Consider the following 24,246-nt stretch of genomic DNA (forward strand, 5'->3'; position numbering starts at 1 on the left):
GGCCCCGCCCCGCTCCCGGATCTCGCGAAGTCACGGCAAAGTCCGGAGTACTGGGAGGAAGGCCAAGGAGCGCTCCTGACAACCTGGTCACTCTCTGTTTGTGGTTGCGGGTGTTCCTAGGACGAGTGGGAGAGCTGCAGTCAGAGTAGGAGGGACAGTCTGCACGCGAGAGGTGGAAGAGGACGGGCTTTAGGCTGGACACGCCTTAGAGGAGCCATTTTCCAGGTGGGGCTCCCAGACAGATGCTCTGGTAGTGAGCCCGTCCAAGGTCGCGCCTCAGGTCTGGTGGAAAGGGTCCGGGACCCACCCCTCCAGCCTCTGAGCTCAGGAAAGGGGGTCCGAAGAAGCTAGGAGTCCCAGGGAAGGGTGGGAGGAAGGCGCTATCTCATCACATCACTCCCGTGCAGCTACCGGTGCCATGGTTACAGAGACCCTTGGATTGGTTTACAAAGCTTCAGAAACACCACTACTGATAATGATGAACACTGGCCCTGACAGCACTAGGCTCTGTTTTACGGGCTTTACGGGAGCATTTAGGGGGTTTACAGGAGCACAGCCCTGTGTTATGGATGAGGAAGCCGGTCTAGAGAGAATGCTTGAACATGGCACTGTTGCTACTTTACAAATGAAAACACTGTCTGAGGTGAAGTGGATTTGCTCAGAGTTTACTCAAACAGAAAAATACGGGTTTCTGCTCACGAGGAGTTTATCGTTTACGTTTGTGAATTATATACTTAATTTCTTGTCTTCTACTAGTTTTTCCAGGCTTACAGAGATGTCTCAAACAGTCCTTGCCCTCAAAATATTCAGTCAGGCTGGGCATGGTGGCTCACACCTGTAATCCTAGCACTCTAGGAGGCTTAGGTAGATAGATGGCTTGAGGTCAGGAGTTTGAGACCAGTTGGAGCAAGAGCGAGACCCTTGTCTCTACTAAAATTAGCTGGGCATCCTGATGGACACTTGCAGTTCCAGCTACTTGGGAGGCTGAGGCAGGAGGATCACTTGAGCCCTGGAGTTTGAGGTTACTGTCAGTTCAGCTGATTCTACTGCACTCCAGCTGGGGCAACAGAACACACTCTTGTCTCAAAAAAAAAAAAAAAAATTCAGAGTCAAGTGGGGCAGATAGAGGAGCTGCAGGTTGCCTATAGAAGAATGTACAAATCCAGTGGAGGGACCAATAACTGTAAGTCTGCCTGGGGACAGTGGTTAGAGAAGCAGGATTGAAAATAACAGCACAGGCTCGGCACCTGTGGCTCACGCGCCTAAGGTGCCAGCCAGTACACCTGAACTGGCAGGTTCAATCCAGCCCACCTGCCAAACAACAGTGACGGCTGCAACCAAAAAATAGCCAGGCGTTGTGACCGGCGCCTGTAGTCCCAGCTACTTGAGAGGCTGAGGCAGGAGAATCGCTTGAGCCCAGGATTTGGAGGTTGCTGTGAGCTGTGATGCCAGGGCACTCCTGGTGACAGCTTGAGGCTCTGTCTCAAAAAAAAAAAAAAAAAAAATAAGAGAAAAAAAATAACAGCACAAGTAGGCTGGGTGCAGTGGCTCACCCCTGTAATGTTAGTACTCTGGAAGGCTGAGGTGGGTAGATTTTTTGAGCTCAGGTGTTCAAAACTACCCTGAGTGGCTGGGCGCAGTGGTTCATGCCTGTAGCCCAGTACTTGGGAGGTCTAGGAGGGTGGATTGCCTGAGCTCACAGGTTGGTGAGCCAGAGTAAGACCCCATCTCTAAAACATAGCTGGGTATTGTGGCGGGCATCTGTAGTCCTAGCTACTTGGGAGGCTGAGGCAAGAGGATCACTTGAACCCAGGAGTTAGAAGTTGCTGTAGCTAAGACACCAAGGCACTATACTAAGGGTGACCAAGTGAGACTCTGCCTCAAAAACAAAAAACAAAGCCTGAGCAAGAATGAGACCTGGTCCCTACTAAAATTACTAAAGTTAGATGGGCGTCCTGGTGGGCACCTGTAGTCCCAGCTATGTGAGAGGCTGAGGCAGGAGGATAATTTTGAGCCCAAGAGTTTGAAGTTGCTATGAGCTATGACACCATGGCACTCTATCCAGGGTGACAGAGTGAGACTCCATTGCAAAAAACATAAAAAAATAATAACAGCACAAGTGCTAAGGAACATGTCATGATGACTGCTTTACTCTTTCCTTCCTCCCTTCTGCATGTTTATTGAGCTACTGAGATATGCTAGTCCAATCTTGGAGTTGGGTATTCAACTGTGAACAAGATCCACACAGCAGTTGCCTTCAAGGAGCTCGTAGTCTAGTTAGGAAAAGCAGGTAAATTGCAAGCAGCACCGTGTGGACAGCAGTAGGAGAATTATGAAGAGCTGTGGAAACAGAGGAGGTGCATCTAACCCAGAATTGTGGGAGTGGGGGTTGTGTGAGGGAGGACCTTCCAGAAAATGATACATCTAAGCTGAGACATGGGAAGAGTAGGTGTTACTGAATGGGAACATTCAACTTTGGAAGAGGGAGAGATCCCTTGCTAGGAATTGGAGTTCTTAGGGAAGGGGTACTAGGAACTGCACCTTTTTTTTTTTGTTTCAGTTTGGCCGGGGCTGGGTTTGAACCCGCCACCTTTGGCACATGGGGCCGGCGCCCTACTCACTGAGCCACAGGTGCCGCCCGGAACTGCGCCTTTAACAATGGAAAAGAGGCTTGGCGCCTGTAGCTCAGTAAGTAGGGCCCCAGCCACATACACCGAGGCTGGTGGGTTCAAGCCCCACCTGGGCCTGCTAAACAACAAGGACAACTGCAACTGGGTGTTGTAGCAGGTGCCTGTAATCCCAGCTACTTGGGAGGCTGAGGCAAGAGAATCGCTTAAGCCCAAGAGTTTGAAGTTGCTGTGATGCCACAGCACTCTACCAAGGGTGACAAAGTGAGACTCTGTCTCAAAAAAAAAAAAAAAAAAGAAAAGAAAAGAAAAATAGATGGGGAAAGGAGAAAAGAGCCCAGTGAAAAACCTGGAGGTAGGAGAGCGGAGACCTGTATTCTGGGACCATGAATTAATCATTTCTTTTTGAGTGGAGGCATTAAGACAAACAGTGGCCTTTATCTTATCACTAGTAATTATTTACCTCTTTATCTGAACACCAGAACTGAGAGCACTTTGGAGTCAGCTACTATGTCTTTCATCTGTGTGTTTTATTATCTAACACGTGACTTGCTCCAGAGTGGGCCTCAGTGAATTTTAGGAGAGTTGAATGCTTTTAGATGAGGCTGGAAAAAGCAGGTTGCAAAAACTGCATTGTGCAAGGCCTGTGAATGTTAGCTGAGAGGTTTGTATTTTATTCCCTGGGAAGCAAATGTTTATCAAAGCTTTTAAGACACCTCTAGAACTGTGTTTGAAGAAGACACATGACACATGACAAATCCTTGCATGCTAAGGATTCGAAAGGGAAAAATGGAGGGCAGGGAGGGTGTTCAGGAGGCTATCTTTTGTGAGATGAGTCTTGTTGGTAGCACAGAAATCAATACCTGAGTCTTGGTGGCACAGAAATCAAGAGGATAGGACCAGTGGGGGAGAGGTCTCAAAGGAAGAGTTTGTGGTCATCTGTGTTTGGTGAATGAATGAAAGGGATATAGAAAATCAGGCTGAAAGGTATATATGTGTACAAAAGAGGGATGTCAGGAGTTGTGTGGAAAAAGCCGGCTGGAGAAAAAATAAAGAGCTCCATTTTAGGTGGCTGAATTGGGAGTGATGGTGAGTTGTCCATATAGGAATATCAGTGGTCACATGCACAGATGGGGAGTTACTTCAAGAGGAAATGTGAGATCGAAATCCAGAACAGAGGTTAGGGCTGAAGTCATCTCTACAGAGGGGAGAGTCGAGGCCATGAGCAATAAACTGGAATCACAGATCTCAGGACCATTCCACAACTGCAGCTCAGTTCCCCCCCCATCCCTGCCAAGTCAGCATCTCTGCGGAGAGGAACTTGCTACCTTCCTCGGGCTATCCCAAACAACCAGACTGTTAGAAAAACCTCACTTTCACCACCTGCCTTCATCTAAATCCCAAGATTATTTATAACAGTCTTAACAGCTGCTATATCTAGCACTGAACTACATTGGAGGTACTTAATGCTTGGTGCTTTGGAAGTGTAACTGTTAGATTGAACAAGCACAGTTGTCAAGCAGAGTCAATCATGAAATAGCTTTGTCTTCATCCTCATTCTTTAAATCTTTGCTTACTCTTAGGTTCCATCTAGTTACCAGGACAGAGTTATTGCAGTCTAGTTCATGTTAATAATGGAAGCTCTGAACTTAATTCAAAGTACAGCTTATCTCCTTCCTCATTCAAGCTTTTTTTGAGCTCCCACATTTGAGGAGGAGAGTGGTTGACTTCGCTCTTTATCTTGCTTCCTTCTCCACCTCTCCCCATCCCAGGCAGATTGTGGCTTCTGGCCCATTCAATATTGGTGAAGAGGGCTTGTGAGAGAGTAGAGATACTTTGCCACATGGCTTTAGTAAACTCTGAGCTTGGTTGGGATTTGTGGCTGACTTTCTCCCATGCAGTGCTTTCAGGGGTCTTTTTTATCTGCAGTTCCCTTGCCCAGGTACTTATGTCTCTGTCTTGCTGCTTTCATTACCTCCCTTGGTTCCCTTGGCCCATTGACCCTTTAGGGTGGCCCTTTTGGGCAAAATTCCTAGAAAATGGCTTCTAGGTCAGGTGTAATCTGAGTACTCTAAGAGGCTAAGGTGGGAGGATTGCTTGGAGAGTTCGAGAACAGCGTGAGCAAGAATGAGACCTGTCTGTACTAAGCCACGTGTTGTGGCAGGTGCCTGTAGTCCCAGCTACTCAGGAGTCCAAGGCAAGAGAATCACTTGAGCCCAAGAGTTGGAGGTTGGTGTGAGCTATGACGCTACAGCACTCTACTGAGAGTGACAAAGTGAGACTCTGTCTCAAAAAACAAAAAGAAAACTGGCTTCTAGTTGTCCTTCTCCCTATGGGGCCCACATATAGTCTACAGGAAACACTTAGGCATCCTTTGGCCCATCACATTTTGGAAGTGCTATTTTAAGTGCGGCTCCCTAGCCAGCCTCAGAGTTCTCCAGCCCAGGACCCAACACCAGCCTTTGTGCTTGTGCAAGCTTCAGAGGGCACAGGCCAAGTTAATCTAGAGGTTTTCTTATGGTTACTTGACTTGATCCAAGAAAGCTGAGACTTGTAAATGTTTGAAATCAGAAAGGAAGATGCTGAGAAAAGGGGAAGAGCTTTGAGATGCAAAAAAGGAAAAGAGGGGATTAGGTGAGAGAAGATGAAGTCGGAGGATGCTTGTCTATCTGGCTGGGAGAAAGCACAGATGAGCCTGCAGGGAGCAGTTGGTGGAGAAGACAGTTCACCGCCAGGCAAGAGCTAGAAAATAAGAGAAGGAACTCCCAAGGGTGGTTGAGAAGGTTTGGATAACAGTTGTGATCACTGGGACAAATGAGGAAAAATAAGAAAGGAATTGTGTGGTGGTCATGAGGGCCAAGTTGAAGTTCTGCAGTGTGTATTGCTGTGTGTCTACATACTTGGTGTTTTGACAGCCCAGACCCCATATCAAGGTCATGGGTATACACCTGCCTGCATAGTCACAGCCTGGAATACATAGATAAACACATAGATTTACAGAAGGGATTTTTTTTATTGATCTACAGTTACAGTAAACTAGTCTTCAGTGTTTACTTTGGGTTTGACAATTTGTACTCTAATGACTACCACCCAAAACAAACTATAAAACATTATCCTTATTCCATAAAACATCCTTATGTTCCTTTCCGCCAGTCTCCCAAGACACCTGTTTCCTGATTTCTGTTACCATAAATTTGTTTTGCCTATTCTTTATTGTATATGAAAATATACAAATACATTAACACCCTGTGTTAGTCCATTTTTTGGTGCCAGAACAGAATACCTGAGACTGGGTAATTTATAAAGGAAAGAAGTTTATTTAAAGTTTAGTTAACTTGCATTCTGGAGGCTAGAAAGTTCAAGATCAGGTAGCTGCATCTGATTGGCTTCTGGCAAGGGCCTCATGCTATATCATAACATGGCAGAGAAAAGGAAGGAAAATTCATGCTAAAGGGCAAAACGCAAGAGGAGACCTTGTTTTATAACACATGCTCTCTTGAACACTAATCCATTCCTGCAAGAAAGACATTAATCCATCTTAATGGCCTAATCACTTCTTAAAGGCACCACCTCCCAATACCACCACACTGGGGACTGAGCCTTGACATGAGTTTTTGGTGGAGTCAAGCCATATCCAGACTGTAGTGCTTGCTCCTCACCACACTCCCACACCCCCACAGCCCCACATCCGCTGACCTCTTTGTCACTTAGATCACAGTCTGGGGCTATCAGTGATTTTGGTGTTGGGTGCATGTATTGTGCACTAACCTACCTTCTTTTCAACCGTAAAATCGTGGATCAAGTGAAATACAAGTATTTTAAATCTTTCATATTCTTGGAGCAAAAAGCAGAGTTAGAAAGGTTATTATTATTCAACCTTGCTTGGGAGTTTTATTTTTCTCTATGTTCTCTAATTTTATATATATATACACATATATATGTTTTTGGGGGTTTTTTGAAATAGAGTCTCACTTTGTCACCCTTTAGGTAGAGTGCCATGGCATCACAGCTCATAGCAACTTCAGACTCTTGGGCTCAAGCAATTCACTTGCCTCAGCCTCCCGAGTAGCTGGGATTATAGGCACCCACCACAATGCCTGGCTAGTTTTTTAATTTTTTTGGTAGAGATGGGGTCTCATTCTTGCTCAGGCTAGTCTTGAACTCGTGAGCTCAAGCAATCCACCTGCCTCGGCCTCCCAAAGTGCTAGGATTACAGGCATGAGCCACCACGCCCTACTAGGGATGAATATATATATACATACATATATTTTTTTTTTTTTGTAGAGACAGAGTCTCACTTTACTGCCCTCGGTAGAGTGCCATGGCGTCGTCACACGGCTCACAGCAATCTCCAGCTCTTGGGCTTATGTGATTCTCTTGCCTCAGCCTCCCGAGCAGCTGAGACTATAGGTGCCTGCCACAACACCCGGCTATTTTTTTGTTGCAGTTTGGCCGGGGCTGGGTTTGAACCCACCACCTTCAGTATATGGGGCCGGCGCCCTACTCACTGAGCCACAGGCGCCGCCCTGGGGATGTATATTTTAAAACAACTGTATTTAAATAGCTTTAACTTTTACTTGCGACTCAGATCTGCTGAAAGTCAAAAGATTAGGCTTTCCAAGATACAGTCCAGCAGGGTAATTAGTTGGTGGTGACCTGGCCACTGCAGAGGCAGCAAAAAACTTCCAGCAAGAAGCTCCCAACAGCCAAAAGTCATTGGTAGCAGGAGATCTTAGTGTAGAGCAGGACCTGCAGTCATGCTCACCAGCCAGAAGCCTGGGAAGTAAGAGCAAAGCTGAAACCAGAGCTTGGTAAGGGCCATGCACCTGTGTCAGAGAAGCAGAAGGTGGGGTGTAAGTCCAATCAAGGAGCAGAGGAGAAGCAAGCCCTGAGACAGAGCTGGAGGGGTGAGCCAGACATAGTGACCATGGTCTTTGGGAGACTGGGTTGTGGTTTTCTGACCCCTACCTCCATGACAGCTGAGTTGCTGCATGGGTAGGTCTGTCACAAGGATACTTCTTGGGGAAGAGTGGGCCTAGGTTTGGAGACATGGGTGTGAAAGCAGCTAAGATAAGAATGTGGACAGCTGGGTTTAGGCTTTTGGTCCATTACCTGTTCCCCCCCAAAAGCAGAGATGCTGGCAGTGACTAAGCAAAGTCGGGAGGTTATGCTGGCTCAGGCCTCATTCTTCTTTGTTTTGTCTCTGCCAGTGTGACCTGGTGTCCTTCTGAGCTAAGAGATTTCAGATCTCTTCTGTTCTGGAGTGCTGCAGCCTGGCACTGTATTATCCAGCTTTGTCAAGGTTCAGGCCACAAAGAAGGTGTCCAGCAGGGATTGAGGAAAGACTATAGCAGGTCCCTTAAGATCCTAACCCTTGGGTAGCAGCACCACAGGCTCTGGTTTTTGGTCTGAGCCTCTCTGAATGGCACTTTGTCTACCGGGATTATAGCTGTCTCAGGATTCTGGATGAAGTTGAAAAGAAAGAGGGGGAAAGAGTGAAGAAACATTTATTTCCTAAGTTGCCACTAAGTGTTAGGCCTGGCGCTAAGTAGATAGTTTATATCCCTTAGCTCAAACTAACACTCCTAAAGCCTTTCCAGCTGTGTTACTGCCTTAGGTGAGGGCACTAATGCTTACCACTGTGTTGAAGTCTTAGTCACCCTGGCACAGCCTGCACTTCTGGTTCTCAGTGGGGTTGGATGGCCTGTAGACCCTGACTTTTTTTTTTTTTTTTTTGAGAGAGTCTCACTATGTCACCCTCAGTAGAATGCTGTGGCATCACAGCTCACAGCAACCTCCTACTCTTGGGCTTAAGTGATTCTCTTGCCTCAGCCTCACAAGTACCTGGGACTTACAGGTGCCTGGCTATTTTCTTGTTGGAGTTCTCATTGTTGTTTTAGCTGGCCCGGGCTGGGTTCGAACCCACTAGACTTGGTGTATGTGGCTGGCACTGTAACCAATGTGTTACAGTGCAGAGCCTTTTTCTTTTTCTTTTTTTTTGAGACAGAGTTTCACTGTGTTACCCAGGCTGGAGTGCTGTGGCACAATCCTAGTCACAGTAACTTCGAGCTCTTGGGCTTAAGCAATACTCCTGCTTCAGCCTCCTGAGCAGCTGGGACTATACGTATCTACTGCAATACCCAGCTAATTTTTCTATTTTTAGTGGAGACAGGTTCTTGCTCTTGCTCAGGCTGGTCTTGAACTCCTGACCTCAAGGGGTCCTCCCACCTAAGCCTCCCGGAGTGCTAGGATTACAGGTGTGAGTCACCACACCTGGCTGACGCTGACTCTTATTTGTGTCATCCTCTGTTGGTCCCTAGGACCCTAAAGTGAAGTATATAGGCTTATCAACAGGTTTCTCTTATTCATCAGCAGCAAAATGCCCATCAATTGGGTTGACCTGGACTGTCTGGAGTGTGGGATGGCATGGCAGCTGAGCACTGGGCCAAGCTCCCAGGGAGACAGATTGAGAAGTCTGTGGTCAGGCTCAGCCTCTGACAACTCCACCAGGATGGAAGGCTCCAGGGAGGCAGGGAGAGGAGCTGGATCTGGTTGGCTTCCCCCCTAGTTTCAGGCTCTGGGACCCCAGTGAAACCTTTATTTCTAATTGGCCGTTTTCCCCCAAATACAGACGTGCTCTCACTGAAGGGGTGTTCACTAGCCCACCTACTTCCAAATAGCTCTAGGCTGACTGAGAGAGGGAGCCACCCATGAGCTCCTGGTTTGAAGGTCACACAGATCATCTCATAGAGGGCGAAGGACCTGCCTACTGGGGTGGGTGTCCAGAGGTAAGGATATGCTTTCTGGACAGAGTGGTTTTGCTTGCCACTTAAAGCTGTGTAGAGGCCAGGTGCAGGCCTGTAATCCTAGCACTCTGGGAGGCCAAGGCAGGAGGATTACTTGAGGTTAGGAGTAAATCTAACCCATAAATCTATTAAAAAAAAAAATTAGCCTGGGCCTTGTGGTGGACACCTATAGTCCCAGCTACTCAGGAGGCTGAGGCAGGAGATTGCTTGAGCCCAGGAATTGGAGCTTGCTGTGAGCTAGGATTGTGCCATGGCACTCTAGCCTGGGTGACAGAGCAAGACTCTGTCTCAAAAACAAACAAACAAAAAAAAACAAAACTGTGGATTTCCCAGATGGATCAGTTCATGGGAAGATCCATTTCTCACCTCCGTCAATCTGGATCTCCAAAAGTTACTTTCTCTGACCCCTCTCCACCTGCCTGTCCATCCCCCCCTTAGACAAACCATTGTACTAAATGTCCTCAGTCTCTTGATGTGTGCTATGTGGAGAGCCCAGCTTTAACCATTTTGACTCTATTTTGAACAAGTCATTAGGAAAATGAGGTTTGCTAGAAATAACCAATATAAAGGAACCTCAGAATGGCAGAAACTATGCTTGGAAAACTTAACATGATAAAAATCTGATTAAGGAACCAAATATTTATTGTAAAAAAATTCACACGGAAAAGACTTGATCTTGGAAAAAAAAGATGGTTAATGAAGGTGAAAAAAATTGAAATTGGTTAATTGTGAAATATAGAAAACTTATTAAGGAATTAAACTGGCTTAATGGAATTCATTAAGGAAAGTAATTTTGGTCAAGTCTCATCTATATTAGCTTAATGTTTTTATATAAATAAAGCATGATGTTGGAATATTCTTAGGGCCCAAATGGTAGAGCCAAGGACATCTAAACTCTTCAGAGTTCTGGGAAGTGCGAGGGCTCCATCCTCAACTTGCCCAGGGTAGTGGTGTCCAATATCAGTTCACATCTCTGCTCAAGGATGCACCTGCCTCAGAGTTGGAGGACACTGAGGCAGGTACATTTGGGGACTACTCCCTGCCTCCTGTACTTTTTTTTTCTAATTGTTTGGGATTCATTCAGGGTACAAAGAATTAGTTTATACCGATTGCATTTGTTAGGTAAAGTCCCTCTTATAATTGTGGAGACTGAAAATAAGCAATCAAATGCCACAATGATGTCAGATGATGGTAAGTGACATGAACCATCAAAGCTAAACATTTTATTCTATAATGAATAATAGCAAGTGAAAGTTATAGAAATCTAAAAGATGAATTTGAAAATTTTGTGGAATATTGCACAATTATGAAAGGATTAGTGTTTTGTACATTCTGGTAATAATTATATTTCAAAAAATAAATTTGGGAGTCATTGATGTGAGTGGTATTCAAGGAACTGGATGAATCACAGAGTCTGTAAGTCTTAGCATCATGGTTCTTTCTCTCTCTCTGTTTTTTTTTTTGTAGTTTTAGGCTGGGGCTGCGTTTGAACCCACCACCTCCAGTATATGGGGCCGGTGCCCTACTCCTTTGAGCCATAGGCACTGCCCAGCATCATGGTTCTCAACCTGGGGTGATTTTGTCTCCTTCTTCCAGGAGACACTTGGCAGTATCTAGAGACATTTTTTTGTTGTTACAGCTGAGTGGGAGTTGCAACTTGCATAGAGGGATTGCTGCTAAACATCCTGAGATACTTAGGCCGGTTCCCTACAACAGAGTGACCTGGGCCCAAATGTCAATGGTGCCGAGGTCCAGGAACCCTGTCCTAGAGTGAGAGTAGAGATAGAGAAGAAAAAATGGCACCTAAGCCCTTGGGCACTCTTACAGGAAGAACTGGAGTCTTCAGCAAAGGTGAGAGGGGAACAGTTTGAGAGAGAAGAGGGAAGCTTGGAGAAGGCGGTATCCTGGGAGAGGAGCATGTTGAGGAAGGAGTGCTTTACTGTGTTTCATACTAAGAGACTGAATCATTTGAGCACGGGGGAAAGTGACCAAAGGCTTAGGCAAGATGGACATTGACAATGACCTTGATAAGAGAAGTTTTTGTGGTTTGGTGGGGTTTGAAGCTCCACAAGAGAAGATTAAGCCAATAACTGGCACTTTTTGAGCACTTCCTCCCCTCTAAGAATGCCTTACAAGTGCAACTTCATTAATCCACTCACAACAGGCAGGCTCTGTAATCCTCATTTGACAGAGGTGGCAATGCTATGATTACCCCCATTTTACAGAGGTGGAAACAGGCAGAGAGAGGCTAATACTCTCCATAGTTAGGTGGCAGAGCCAGGACTCAAGACCTAAGAGAGTTTGACTCTAGAGTCCACATTACTGGAGGTGAGAAAGTGGAGGCAGTGACTAAACATCAGCCTTATGCTGGTAGGAGAACAGATAGCTACAAGAGGATGTTTGCTTGCTGATTCAACTGATCCACGTACAGGCTGAAATTGATGATGTTGCAGGGAGGTGTTGAGAAGTGTAGTCTTTGAAGAGATGAGATGAATCTGAGGTTTAAGTTGAGGGGTTGACTTATCCCAGGAGAATTGTTCTAGTAACTCTGAAGTGGAGCCTAATTATTTTCAGCAACAAACTCCTGGACTCAACTTCTCCCCAACCTGCCCCCTGATGGTTCCCCCTGTAGCTTCACTGCAGGAAGCTGCTGTATAAGCCTGGACCCTTCCAGAAACAGTTGTGCTCAGGAAGCAGTGCCCAAGAGCAGCCATCAGTATACGTCAGCAGTTCTCCACCTGACAGTGACTGTTGGCCTTCCTGGTGTCTGCCCTAATCCCTCTCCAGCCTACGTGGTGGCAAGCACTTAACAGAACCACTCCTGGCTCCTCTGAACTCTTTCAGGTCCTGTGTGTGCTCCTGCTCCTGGGAGAAGTTCTTGTCTTCTGCTTCACCTTCTCTCCCTCTGCCTCTTGCTCAGCCTCTGGTCTCAGGTTAGCAGTCTCATCCTCAGACAGCCTTTTGTCTAGCTCTTCCAACTGGGTTAGAGCCTCCAGTTAGCTACTGCTATGACAGTGGATCCTAACTCTTTGATCATGCTCTTTTTGTTTGCAATTTTTTTCCCTCAATATCTACCTTCCATGCCAGACTGTATCCTCCATGAAAGTAGATCTTGTTTACCACAGGTATTTCTAGTGCCTGGCATATAGTAGGTGCTCGGTAATTATTTGTTAAAGTAACAAATGGACTGGTGACTATTTTGCAGCCTACCCTATATTTACATGGCTTATGGCTCAGGGATTTCATATTCAATATTCTCCTCTGCACACATTTCATTACAAATTTTTGAAGCCTTCCTGATTGCTTATGTGATTACTTTCATTTTTGTTTGAAGATCTGTTAAGAAAGTTTAATTCAGTATCTTACTTTGTGGGCATTCATCTAAAAGAAATATATTAAGCTTGCATATTATTGATTCTTTGCAGTAGGATGGCTGATTTGGTTTTATGTGAACCAACCGAGCTTTACAACATCTTGAATCAGGTCACAAAACTATCCAGATTAACTGAACCCAACTATCTCTGCTTATTGGGTAAGTACTTACTAAAAAGTATGTTGAAGGCTCAGCACCTGTAGCATAGCCACATGTGTGGAGGCTGGCGGGTTTGAACCTGGCCCAGGCCAGCTAAACAACAATGACAACTGCAACAAAAAAAAAATAGTCAAGTGTTGTGGCAGGCGCCTATAATCCCAGTTACTTGGGAGGCTGAGGCAAGAGAATTGCTGAAGCCCAACAGTTTGAGGTTGTTGTGAGCTGTCATGCCACGGCACTGTACCAAGGGCAACATAGTGAGACTCTGTCTAAAAAAAAAAAAGGGCAGCGCCTGTGGCTCAAAGGAGTAGGGGGCACCTGCCCCATATGCCGGAGGTGGCGGGTTCAAACCCAGCCCCGGCCAAAAACTGCAAAAAAAAAAAAAAAAAGTATGATGAACACTACATCCTTTAAACATTTCTAATGAATTAACCAACATTTGGAAGAGGGGAATAAATGATTTTAGAAAGCTGTTGGGCTCTTGACCTCTATACTATGACTTATAAATCATCCCAGATTAAATCTAGGAGAGAAATTCTCAGAAGACTTGTGTTCTTTTTTTTTTTTTTGCAGTTTCTGGCCCGGGCTGGTTTTGAATCCACCACCTCTGGTATATGGGGCCGGTGCCCAGAAGACTGTGTTCTAAGTCGTCTTGTTATGGTTTTCAGTGACTTTTTTTTTTTTTTGCAGTTTTTGGCTGGGGCCGGGTTTGAACCCACCACTTCTGGTATATGGGGCTGGCACCCTTTTCCTTTGAGCCACAGGTGCCACCCTTCAGTGACATTTTCTTTTTTTTTTTTTTTGTAGAGACAGAGTTTCACTTTATTGCCCTCGGTAGAGTGCCGTGGCGTCACATGGCTCACAGCAACCTCCAACTCCTGGGCTTAGGCGATTCTTCTGCCTTAGCCTCCCGAGTAGCTGGGACTACAGGCACCCGCCACAAAGCCCGGCTATTTTTTTGTTGCAGTTTGGCCGGGGCTGGGTTTGAACCCGCCACCCTCGGCACATGGGGCCAGCGCCCCACTCACTGAGCCACAGGCGCCGCCCTTCAGTGACATTTTCTAAAAATATAATAAGCATATTGTAACTAATAAGCACCCATGTGCCTGCCATTGAGATTAGGTATAATAAAAATGTTACAGACAGAGGCAGCCTTTTCTTTTGGTATTCCATCCTGCTGGCATTCCTTTCTTTCCTCAAAGATGACTGCTTCTGTATTTTTACACTTTTGCTTTATATGCAGGTATCCCAAAATAACATGTGTGATTTAAACATTTACACAAATAGTACCATTGTGTACAGCCATTCTACAACTTGCTTTTTTTTTCCGCTTAAAATTATATTTTTGAGATTCCCCCATGTTTTATGTGACTAGTTAATTTATTTTGTTAGTTGGAATGTATATCTATTCCCAGTTGATTAAAGAGTGTTGCTTGCATTGTGTTGCTATTATAAACAATGCTGCAATGAACTATTTCATGCAGCTCTCCTATCAGTGTGTGCAAGGGTTTCTTCAGGACACATATGTAGACATGGAATTAGCAAAGTTAGCTTCACTACATTATTGTCAAATTGCCCTCCAAAGAGATGGTGTCAATTTACAATCCCATCAGCAGTGTAAGAAATATACTTTCCAATACCTCGTTTTGTCAGCCTATAATATTTTTGCACTCTGATGGGTATAAAATTGTATTGTGATTTAATTTTTATTTCTCTAATTGTTAATAGGATTGAGCATCTTTTCATGTTTATTGGCCATTATGGTTTCCTCGTCTGTGAAGTACCTATTAATATTTTTCCACTTTTCTCTTGGGTCATTTGTCTCTTACTGATTTGTAGGATGTTCCATGTTCCTCCCAACTTTAAAGATCAACACCTTACCTTCTGTCCTAGCATGGGCATTCAAACCTCAGATCTTAGGTTCTAGAGTCTGAGTTTGGGTCTAAAATTCAGGGAGGCATTCAGCTTTGATTTTAACTTTGGTTTGATTTCTCCTCTCCCTCCCCTTTTGGATCTTACAAATGTCAATGAGAAAGAAACCAAATTCTGTAAAATAATTTAAAGAGGTTTATTCTGAGCTGTATGTTTGTGATCATTGCCTGGAGAGCCATGCCCAAGAAGGGTTGGGTACAGTTTGGTTTTATACATTTCAGGGAGACAGAAATTATGTGTAAAGTCATACATCAATACATAAAGGTATACATTGGTTTGGCTCAAAAAGGCAGGATATCCTGAAGCAAGCCATTACAGGTTATAGGTGGGTTTAAAGGTTCTCTAACTTGTAATTGGTTGAAGAAATGAAGCTTTGTCTGAACTTAGGCTTAGAATGTTTTAAGGTATGGAAATTAGTAAATGAGAGACAAGCCAGTGGAAATAGACTGGACATATATCCAAACTCAAGTGATCTGTTAGGTAAATTGATAACCTGCCTTCAAGTGTAGTTTAAGCTTTGTCTTAGGCCTTAGACTTAGTCCTATTAATGAGTTACAAAGGATATCTCCAAGAAGGGAGGGTGGCATAATGGGGCAGATTTAACTTTTCTTCTCATGGCCAACTCAGCTTTAGGGTATTTCTGGGGTCCTCTTGGCCAAGAGGGATCCATTTAGTCAGCTGGAATGACTCAAGGTTTTATTATAGTTCACACAGAAAATTCCTCCTAAATCAGACATATAAAGTCTCACTCTCCTTAAGGGAATGTGCGGTTATGGGTATGATGGGGCAGAGGGAGTCCTATTGTAGGCAGCCTGGAGTAGTAAACCACACAGCTCAAATTTGACCTGAAAGTAACTATCACCTAACTGTCAAACAAATAGATGTTGATTATGATGTAAGTACTGTAAGTAATTTGGTCATGTGTCCCTTTACAAATATAGTTCTTAGTTAAATACTTTTCCTTTCCAGATGTTCGTTCCAAACGGGAGTATGATGAAAGCCATGTGATTACAGCCCTTCGAGTGAAGAAGGTATGCCGCTGAGTTGGAGTCTGGGGCAGGTCGATTGATTAACTTGCAGGAGTGAGGAAGAATAGGAGGTTTTATCCTAACTCCAGGAGTTGATACCTACTATGGGACACTAGGGGAAGCAGAGGCAGACATTCCCTAAGGTGTTCAACTCCCCTATCATTGGGACAGTAGCTCCATTCAACAAATATTGATCTAATTCCTTGATGTGCCAGACCCTAGGGGTACAGCAAAAGGCAAAATGCCCTTAGGACATTGTTTGTGCCCTCCTGGATCTTCTATTCTTCTCAATAAACAGAGGACAAACTGTAACCCAAAGCTGAAAGCCCCCCTCTTTTCCTTCTCTCCTTCCCTTTTCCTTCCCATCTTCCTTCCCCATTCTAACAGGTGGATGGAGCCCTGTGTACAATCACCATGGCCCCCTCCTGCAGTCGGGCCTTTTTCTCCACCCCTCCAGGTGCCTTCTCTCTCAGGTCCTTGCCCAGCTGGGCAGCCTTCACTCAGGAACCATCTCTAGGCTCTGCATTCTCTGACCACGTTCTCTGTCCTTGACTTGGAGGTTCTCTCTCACCTCTCAGTTTCTTCTCTATCTCTTTGGTCAGCTGCATTTTCTTCTGCTGCTGCCCAAAGATAACCCCTGGACTGTCTTCGGTCTCCTTCCTGTCTGGACTTTCTTGCCAGAGATTGCACCCAGGCTTGTAGCTTCCAGAATTTATGCATGTGCAGTTACTGGGCCTGAAGAGTTTCTTCTAAAATTTTGTCTTGCAAAACTCTCTCCCACCCCCATGCCCACTGCCATTGCGTTGTTGTGCACCCCAGCTCTGGCTCTTTCCCTACACATAATTTGGCAGGGAATGTGGGCCCTGGCTTGAATACTTTTTCAGGGCGAGCTTGTTGCTTAACAGCCCTGCCCTTTGATTTCTCTGTCCCAGTCAATCATTATCTACTTTTTGTTTTCTCCTTGGATTTTCAATTCTAGCTTCATACTCTAGCTCTTAACCCCCATTTCAGGTCTATTTCTGCCTTTTGCAACCTCCTTGGAGTCCCTCATGACATAGGGGCCTCACTCCCCATTCAGCTCTCAAACCTGTATATCCTTTGATTCTGGCAGCATCCCTAGCCCTGGGAAAGAGACATTCTCTCTGCCTCAGCTCCTCTACATCACTCATTCAGGTTGAAACCTCTTACCTCCCCTCCCTGTCTCACTAGCTGAGGCCTTCAGGGAGTACCTGGCCCCAGCAGGGTGTAAAGCCTCCCAACTCAGAGTTCATGGCCTTTTTGGATCCGATTCCACCTTCTGTAGCCTTGTATCTAGCACGCTGTCACCCTTACCTGACACCTAAACAGCATCGTGCTGCCATGTTTCCTGGGTACTGAGCTGCACATATTTCCTTTACACTTTGACTTTTTTTGAAATTGGAATACATCTGTTGTCAGCACATGCCACCCTCTTTGGAGGGGAATGCCTCTTCTCTGATCTGAAATAATATCCACAACCCTGGCCACAGTGACCAACCATGGGTCTGGGGTGAAAACTGAGGCAATCAGTATTGGAATTAGAGAAGGGTACCTCTTTCCAACATGGTAGTGGGGTTTGCAAGATAAGAATGTGAACCTTGCTGGTGGCTGTGCTCAGGAGAAGGTTATCTGAGGAGAGGAAGTCAGCATGTGGGGGGAAGCAGAGAGGAGGGGAGTCCAAGAGAGGTCTGGGCTTTAGAATTCCAACTTTAGGTTTTCCTTGAAACCACTTGCACCCTGCTATGCCTAGAGTCTTGTTATATGCCACTATACCCCTCTTTTTGTGCATGATCCTGATTACTATTATTATTAAATTGGTAGCACATCTCACAATGACGTCTTAAAATCTGGCAAATAGGGCGGCCCCTGTGGCTCAGTGGGTAGGGCACCAGCCTCATACACCAAGGGTGGCAGGTGCAAACTCGGCCCCCGCCAAACTGCAACAAAACAATAGCCGGGCGTTGTGGCAGGTGCCTGTAGTCCCAGCTACTCAGGAGGCTGAGGCAAGAGAATCGCCTAAGTCCAGGAGTTGAAGGTTGCTGTGAGCTGTGTGACGCCATAGCACTCTACAGAGGGCAATAAATTGAGACTGTCTCTATAAAAAATAAAATAAAATAATCCAGTGAATACAATACATGTGGCTACCTTTACACACTGTGCTTTTGGGCCTCCAGACCTTTGCTCTGAGTACAGGGATATGTCTGCTTTACTTGCTGTATCTTAGATGCTCTTCTATCCTCAGGGACTAGTAAGTGCTCAGTACATATTTGTTGACTACAACAAATGACTGGAAGCTGCTGCTTCTGCCCAGAACACTCTCCCAGCCTCATCCAGCTGGCAAATTTCCTTGCAGTCTCATCTTCAATGTCTCTTGCTCCATGCAGCCTTTCTGAGTCCTCCAGGCCAACTTAAGTATTTCTCTTCTTTGAACCTCTCTATTCCAGAGCCTAGCACAGCATGGCTGCGAAGTTGGTGCCCAGTGAATGTTTATTGAATAAACAAGTGAATGTCCAGCTACATTTCTTCCTGCTTACCTACCTGTTCCAGCCTCTGTGGGCTGGTCACATCTCTACCTCTCTATACCTTGCTGGGGCTCTTCTCCCTCTTCCTCCTCAGTACCTCTATCAATCCTGCTCAACCTCTGAGTGCCAGCTCATTGGTGTCTTCTTAAACTCTCTCCTAATTCCTTTAGACAAATAAAATTTCTCTTCTTTGAGTCACAGAGAACCTCCTTGGTCTGTACATCCATGGTCCTTATCTTACTGCCTTGAAGTAGTAGATTTGCACCTACAGGTCCTCTGTCAGAGTCTCTAGATTAGGGACAGAGTTAGGCAGTTTTCCCTGAGTCATGGGGGTTTGCGGGGAGCAATGTGAACAAGAGAGGACTAGACTCTCAGCTGCCACCCAGCCAGGCCTCCTGGAGCTGTAAATCAACTGTTAGAGTCCTGTGTGGTTCTAGTACTGTCAGATTGCATCCCCTTCCTAGGTTACCTGTGGCTAAAGACACAGTTGGCATCTGTTGTTCTTGCCCTTGAGATCTATTGTTACAGTGACTCAGCTACTTATTGACTACCACTCACTAACTCCTCTCTACTTCATGGGTTCTGGTTGACCATTCATTTATTTAACCATATTTATGCCTACTATGTGCCAGACACTTTATAGAACCTGGGAATACATCAGTAACTTAAAAAAGGACAAAAATCCCTACTCTTACAGAATTTACATTTGATCATATAGTCTGCCTCATATAGTCTGCCCCAGCAAAGTATAAAGACCCCACGGAGGGTCTGCTTGCTCATGACGTTTGCCCAGGCCTTCTGCTTACTGCCCTATTTATCAGAGTTTTTGGATCCAGTCCCCATGCCCTATGAGAGAAGCTGTCACTAATCCAGCTGGCCACAGTTGCCCTGATGCCAGGACACCTAATAGGCTGTGGGAATTTAGCAGTCCAGTTGTTCTTGGCCAAGTACTTACCTCTGTGCCAATCCGCTGCGGTCGGCTTTTCACAGAAGGGGATGCAGGTGTGGAAGATGTTTGGGATTTAAGACTCTCAAGTCCACCTCCCAGTGGTCACCCCCCCAGGCTTCCATGCCTGAGTATGTAGTCAGGGGGAAGTGCAGTCCTGGTGCCTCCCAGTGCTGCTGTGCAGGGAACACTTGTTTAACAGAACCCACTCACAACCCAGACTCTTTTGTGGTTTCCCTAGAGAGGGAATGAGTATCTTATCCCAAAGTCTGTGGATCTGGAGTGTGTAAAGTACTGTGTAGTGTATGATTACAACAGCAGTGCCGTGGAGGTGTCCTTAAACGATGACAACAATGACAACAATCACAATGATTACAGCAATCACAACAATGACAACAGTCACAACAATGACAATGACACCTCTGATTCTGGCCAAGGTGAGTTTTTACAACAGCAACAAGAATAATAGTTAACAGGGGCGGTGCCTGTGGCTCAAGGAGTAGGGCGCTGGCCTCATATACCAGAGGTGGCGGGTTCAAACCTGGCCCTGGCCAAAACAAAAAAAAAAAAAAAAAAAAAAAAAAGAATAATAGTTAACAGTTACTGAATGCTTTTGCCATGTTCTAGGAGTGATGAAGTCAAGTGCTTCACCTTAGTCCATTCACATAGACTAACCATACTAGTCTGGTGATGTCATGAGCTATGAGGGGTCTGAGATTTCACCCTCTCTGAAAGAGAGCAAGTGAGCCTGCCACAGTTTCTTGGATACTGGCAGAGATATAAGACTCCTGGGTCAGAGACAAAGGACTTCATTATTCAGAGAAAAAGAATTAGCCAGAATGTTATTATTTTCTTGCACTGGTTTTCCAAGCCCCAATTCATATTCTCTCTCTCTATCTTTTGAGGGGATATAGTCTTGCTAAAGTATAGTGGTATAATCATAGCTCACTGCAACCTCAAACACCTGGGCGATCATGAGTAGCTGCATCACCACACCTCCTTCACTCTCCTGAGTAGTTGCACCACCACACCCAGCTAAGTTTTTCTACTTTTTGCGGAGATAGGGGTATCTCTCTCTGCTGCCCAGGCTGGTCTTGAACTCTTGGCCTCAAGTGATCCTCCCACCTAGGCCTCCCAAAGTACTAGGATTACAGGAATAAGCTACCATGCTTGGCCTCAAGCCTCAATTCTCATAGGGTGACAGGAAGAGGGCCAGGTGACACCTATATACACAGCAGGCTATATTAAAGAAGATCCCAGAGCTTAAGGGCCCGAATCTTTTATAATGGGCAAAAAAGAGGGAAAAACCTATCTTCCAAGATTATTATATAAATACAATAGAACCTCTCTAAGTTGACTGTAACAAACTGATTAACACATGGAGATGGCCAACATAAGGAACTAGGCCTCCTATACTGCTGCATACATGTGGTGCATTTCCACTCTATGAAAATTAGGTCAACTGAAGGAGGTGGTCAAAGTAGGGAGGTGATCAACTATGGAGGCTGTAGTGTGTCTTGAAAAGATAATTTGGAACGAAGGAAGCCAGTGCCTTTCTTTGTTCTTTTTTGAAGTGTGTGAGGCCATGGTGAATTGTCTAACATATAACACTACCCATGTTTTAAGGATGGGGAAACTGAGTCCTGGAAGAGGGAAGTGAGTCACCCAAGATCTCCCACCTAGGGAATTAGTTATCTATTTCTTGGTAACAAATTATGCCCAAACTCAGCAACTGAAAACAATGAGCAGTAATTGCCTCACAGTTTCTGTGGGTCTAGAATTCAGGAGCAGCTTATCTGGGAGGTTCAGGTACAGGGTTTCTCCTAAGGTAGTCATCAAGTGGGGCTGTTGTCATCTGACAGTTTGGGCCAGGGTGACCATCCAAGAGGACTCACTAACCTGGCTATAGCAATGAGGCCTCAGCTTTATTCTGACTGTTGGCAGAGGCCTCAGTTTCTTGCCATATAGACCTTTTCATGAGACAGCTGGCATGACTCACATATGACAGCTGATTTCCCCCAGAGAAAGTGACCTGAGAGAGAAGGGAGAACAATGGGGAAGCCACATGCCTTTTATGACTTAGTCTCAAGACTTACACACAGTTACCTCTGCAACATCCTATTTATTAGAACCAGCTCATTAAGTCTAGTTCATCCTTGTGGAGAGGGCAGTTAGGCTTGACCTTTTAAAGGGAGGCCTTTGAAAGAATGTTTGGACATTTTTTTTTTTTTTTTTTTTACTATTTTGGGGGATTCATTGAGGGTACAAAGAACCAGGTTACATTGATTGCATTTGTTAGGTAAAGTCCCTCTTATAACTGTGTCTCACCCCCCAAAGGTGTGTCACACACTGTGACCCCCCCACCCCCTCCCTCTTTTTGTGGTCCCCTTCCCTTACCCCTCCCTCCTTCCCTCTCTCTACTCTCCCCTTCCTCCACCCCTCTCTCCTTCCCTCTCTCTCCTCTTCCCTTTCCCCACTCTTCCTTTCTTCCTCTCTGCTCTCCCCTTCCCCCAACCCCCACCACATACTAAGTCATTAATTGTCCTCATAATAGTATTGAGTACATGGGATATTTGCTTCTCCATTCTTGTGATGCTTTACTAAGAAGAATGGGTTCTGGGTGGCGCCTGTGACTCAGTGAGTAGGGCGCTAGCCCCATATACCGAGGGTGGTGGGTTCAAACCCAGCCCTGGCTGAACTGCAACTAAAAAATAGCCAGGTGTTGTGGCAGGCACCTGTAATCCCAGCTGCTCAGGAGGCTGAGGCAGGAGAATCGCTGAAGCCCAAGAGCTAGAAGTTGCTGTGAGTCCTGTGACATCATGGCATTCTACTGAAGGCGGTAAAGTGAGACTCTGTCTCTACAAAAAAAAGAAAAAAGAAGAATGGGTTCTATTTCCATCCAGGTTAATACAAAAGATGTAACGTCTCCATCTATTTTAATGGCTGAATACTATTCCATGGTATACAGATAGCACAGCTTATTAATTCATTCCTGGGTTGGTGGGCATTTAGGCTGTTTCCATATTTTATTTATAAATTTATTTTATTTTAAATTGAGCTGCAATAAACAGTCTAGTGCAAGTGTCCTTATGATAAAAGGATTTTTTTCCTTCTGGGTAGATGCCCAGTTATGGGATTGCAGGATCAAATGGGGGGGGTCTAGCTTGAATTCTTTGAGGGTTCTCCATACATTCTTCCAGAAAGGTTGTACTAGTTTATAGTCCCACCAGCAGTGTAAAAGTGTTCCCTTCTCTGCACATCCACACCAGCATCTGCAGTTTTGAGATTTTGTGATGTGGGCCATTCTCACTGGGGTTAGATGAAATCTCAGGATGGTTTTGATTTGCATTTCTCCATATTTAGGGACAATGTTTGGACATTTTTGAAGTGGCAAGGGCAGGATTCAAACCCAGGTTAAAGTGTGGTCAGTTCCAGTGTGCTCCATTGAACCCTGAGACTGCTGTGTTCTCCATGTAGTGCCTAATTTTAGTCTGACTGCCCCTGACTTTTGGCATGGGAGGGTTTTCCTGTGACTCAGTGGCTAATTATTGATAACATGTGTGGGTGTAGTTGCAGAAGCCCATTCACACTGCCTGCCATTGGGTGGTGCTAAGTTCCTACCTTTAATAAATCCTGCTGTCTGGACTTTCTTCTCAGGAGGTACTTTGCCAGGAAATTGTCTCTTCTTCCCTAAGCTCATTCTGTTGGGCACTGGTCTGCAGTGGGATTGTAGGTTGGACCCTAGGAAACGCTGCTCAATAAAGACAACCCTTTTCCATTCCATAAATGACCTCCCTGTGCTATGGGACCCTCATTTTCAGGAAATCATGATCACACAACTTGTCCACTTAAAGTAAATTTTCTTGTTTGAAATGGCAAATGCTGGCTTAGCACCCATAGCACAGTGGTGCCACATACACCGAGGCTGACGGGTTTAAACCAGCCCGGGCCAGCTAAACAATGACAACTGAACAAAAAATAGCTTGGCTTTGTGGCAGGCGCCTGTAGTCCCAGCTACTTGGGAGGCTGAGGCAAGAGAATCACTTAAGCCCAAGAGTGTTAGGTTGCTGTGAGGTGTGATACCACAGCACTCTACCAGGGGCGACATAGTTAGACTCTGTCTCAAAAAAATTAATAAAATAGCAAATGTAAACTCTTTGGGGTACAAAACCATCTGAAGGTTTCTATCACTACCCCCTTCTACTTTCAATAGTTAAATACCCGTTTCCTCAATACCCAAGGAAATATGGGTGGGGGAGCCTTTTTTACCACCTAGAAGCAAGCATAAGATGTCCTTTCCTGCTGGCCCCCAGATGAGGTATAGTGCAGCCTGAGTGGCTTTGGCCATGAGTCTCTGTCATTGGTATAACTAGCTCAAATCCCAAGGATGGTGGACGTCACGAGCTTCTCTGCATCTGGCAGTTCATGACAGCTGTTCAGGGGAACTCAGCCCTGTGCCCTCCTGCCCAGGTGCCCCACCTGTAATTTTCAAGGGTTACTAATCTCCAGGCCCCACTGAATCTCCCCTCAGTCTCCATGTCACCCACCTTCTCTGCCATGGGGGCCTCAGAATGCCTCATGGGAAATGGGACACAGCTGTTTTCAGCCACTCACCACCATCCCCAGCCTGTGTCTCCCTCCTCAGCTGGGTCTTTCTTCTTAGGCACCCAGTGTCTTCCCTGTCTTGACCTCTAATACTTTCTCTCCAAACACTCCCCTTTTATGAGAGAGGTTTCTCTTGTGTTAAATCATCCTTCCTTACAACAAACAAAATGGATTATAGACCCCCAAGCCAGGCTTTGACATCTGAGGGGAAGCTTTGGGAATTTGGGTAT

At 45.4% G+C, this 24,246-nt stretch overlaps 1 protein-coding gene across 6 annotated transcripts in view; it reads left to right on the plus strand.

Moving 5' to 3' along the window:
- The first annotated feature begins 85 nt into the window (after positions 1-85).
- The window catches only part of STYXL1 (serine/threonine/tyrosine interacting like 1), a 56,220-nt gene continuing 32,059 nt past the window's right edge, over positions 86-24,246 (plus strand). For 4 of the 6 annotated variants that reach the window (XM_053557498.1, XM_053557501.1, XM_053557500.1 and 1 more), the window contains exons 1-4: positions 86-225; positions 12,859-12,965; positions 15,867-15,928; positions 19,653-19,848. In XM_053557498.1, the coding sequence (XP_053413473.1) occupies positions 12,863-12,965; positions 15,867-15,928; positions 19,653-19,848 (361 nt within the window). In that variant the 5' untranslated portion in view covers positions 86-225; positions 12,859-12,862. Of the gene's footprint in view, positions 226-12,277; positions 12,367-12,858; positions 12,966-15,866; positions 15,929-19,652; positions 19,849-24,246 lie in introns of all 6 variants that reach the window. The other 2 variants (XM_053557499.1, XM_053557497.1) reach the window with 2 other exon arrangements.

This window comes from Nycticebus coucang, chromosome 12 (assembly GCF_027406575.1).
Source record: "Nycticebus coucang isolate mNycCou1 chromosome 12, mNycCou1.pri, whole genome shotgun sequence".
NCBI classification, from domain to species: domain Eukaryota; kingdom Metazoa; phylum Chordata; class Mammalia; order Primates; family Lorisidae; genus Nycticebus; species Nycticebus coucang.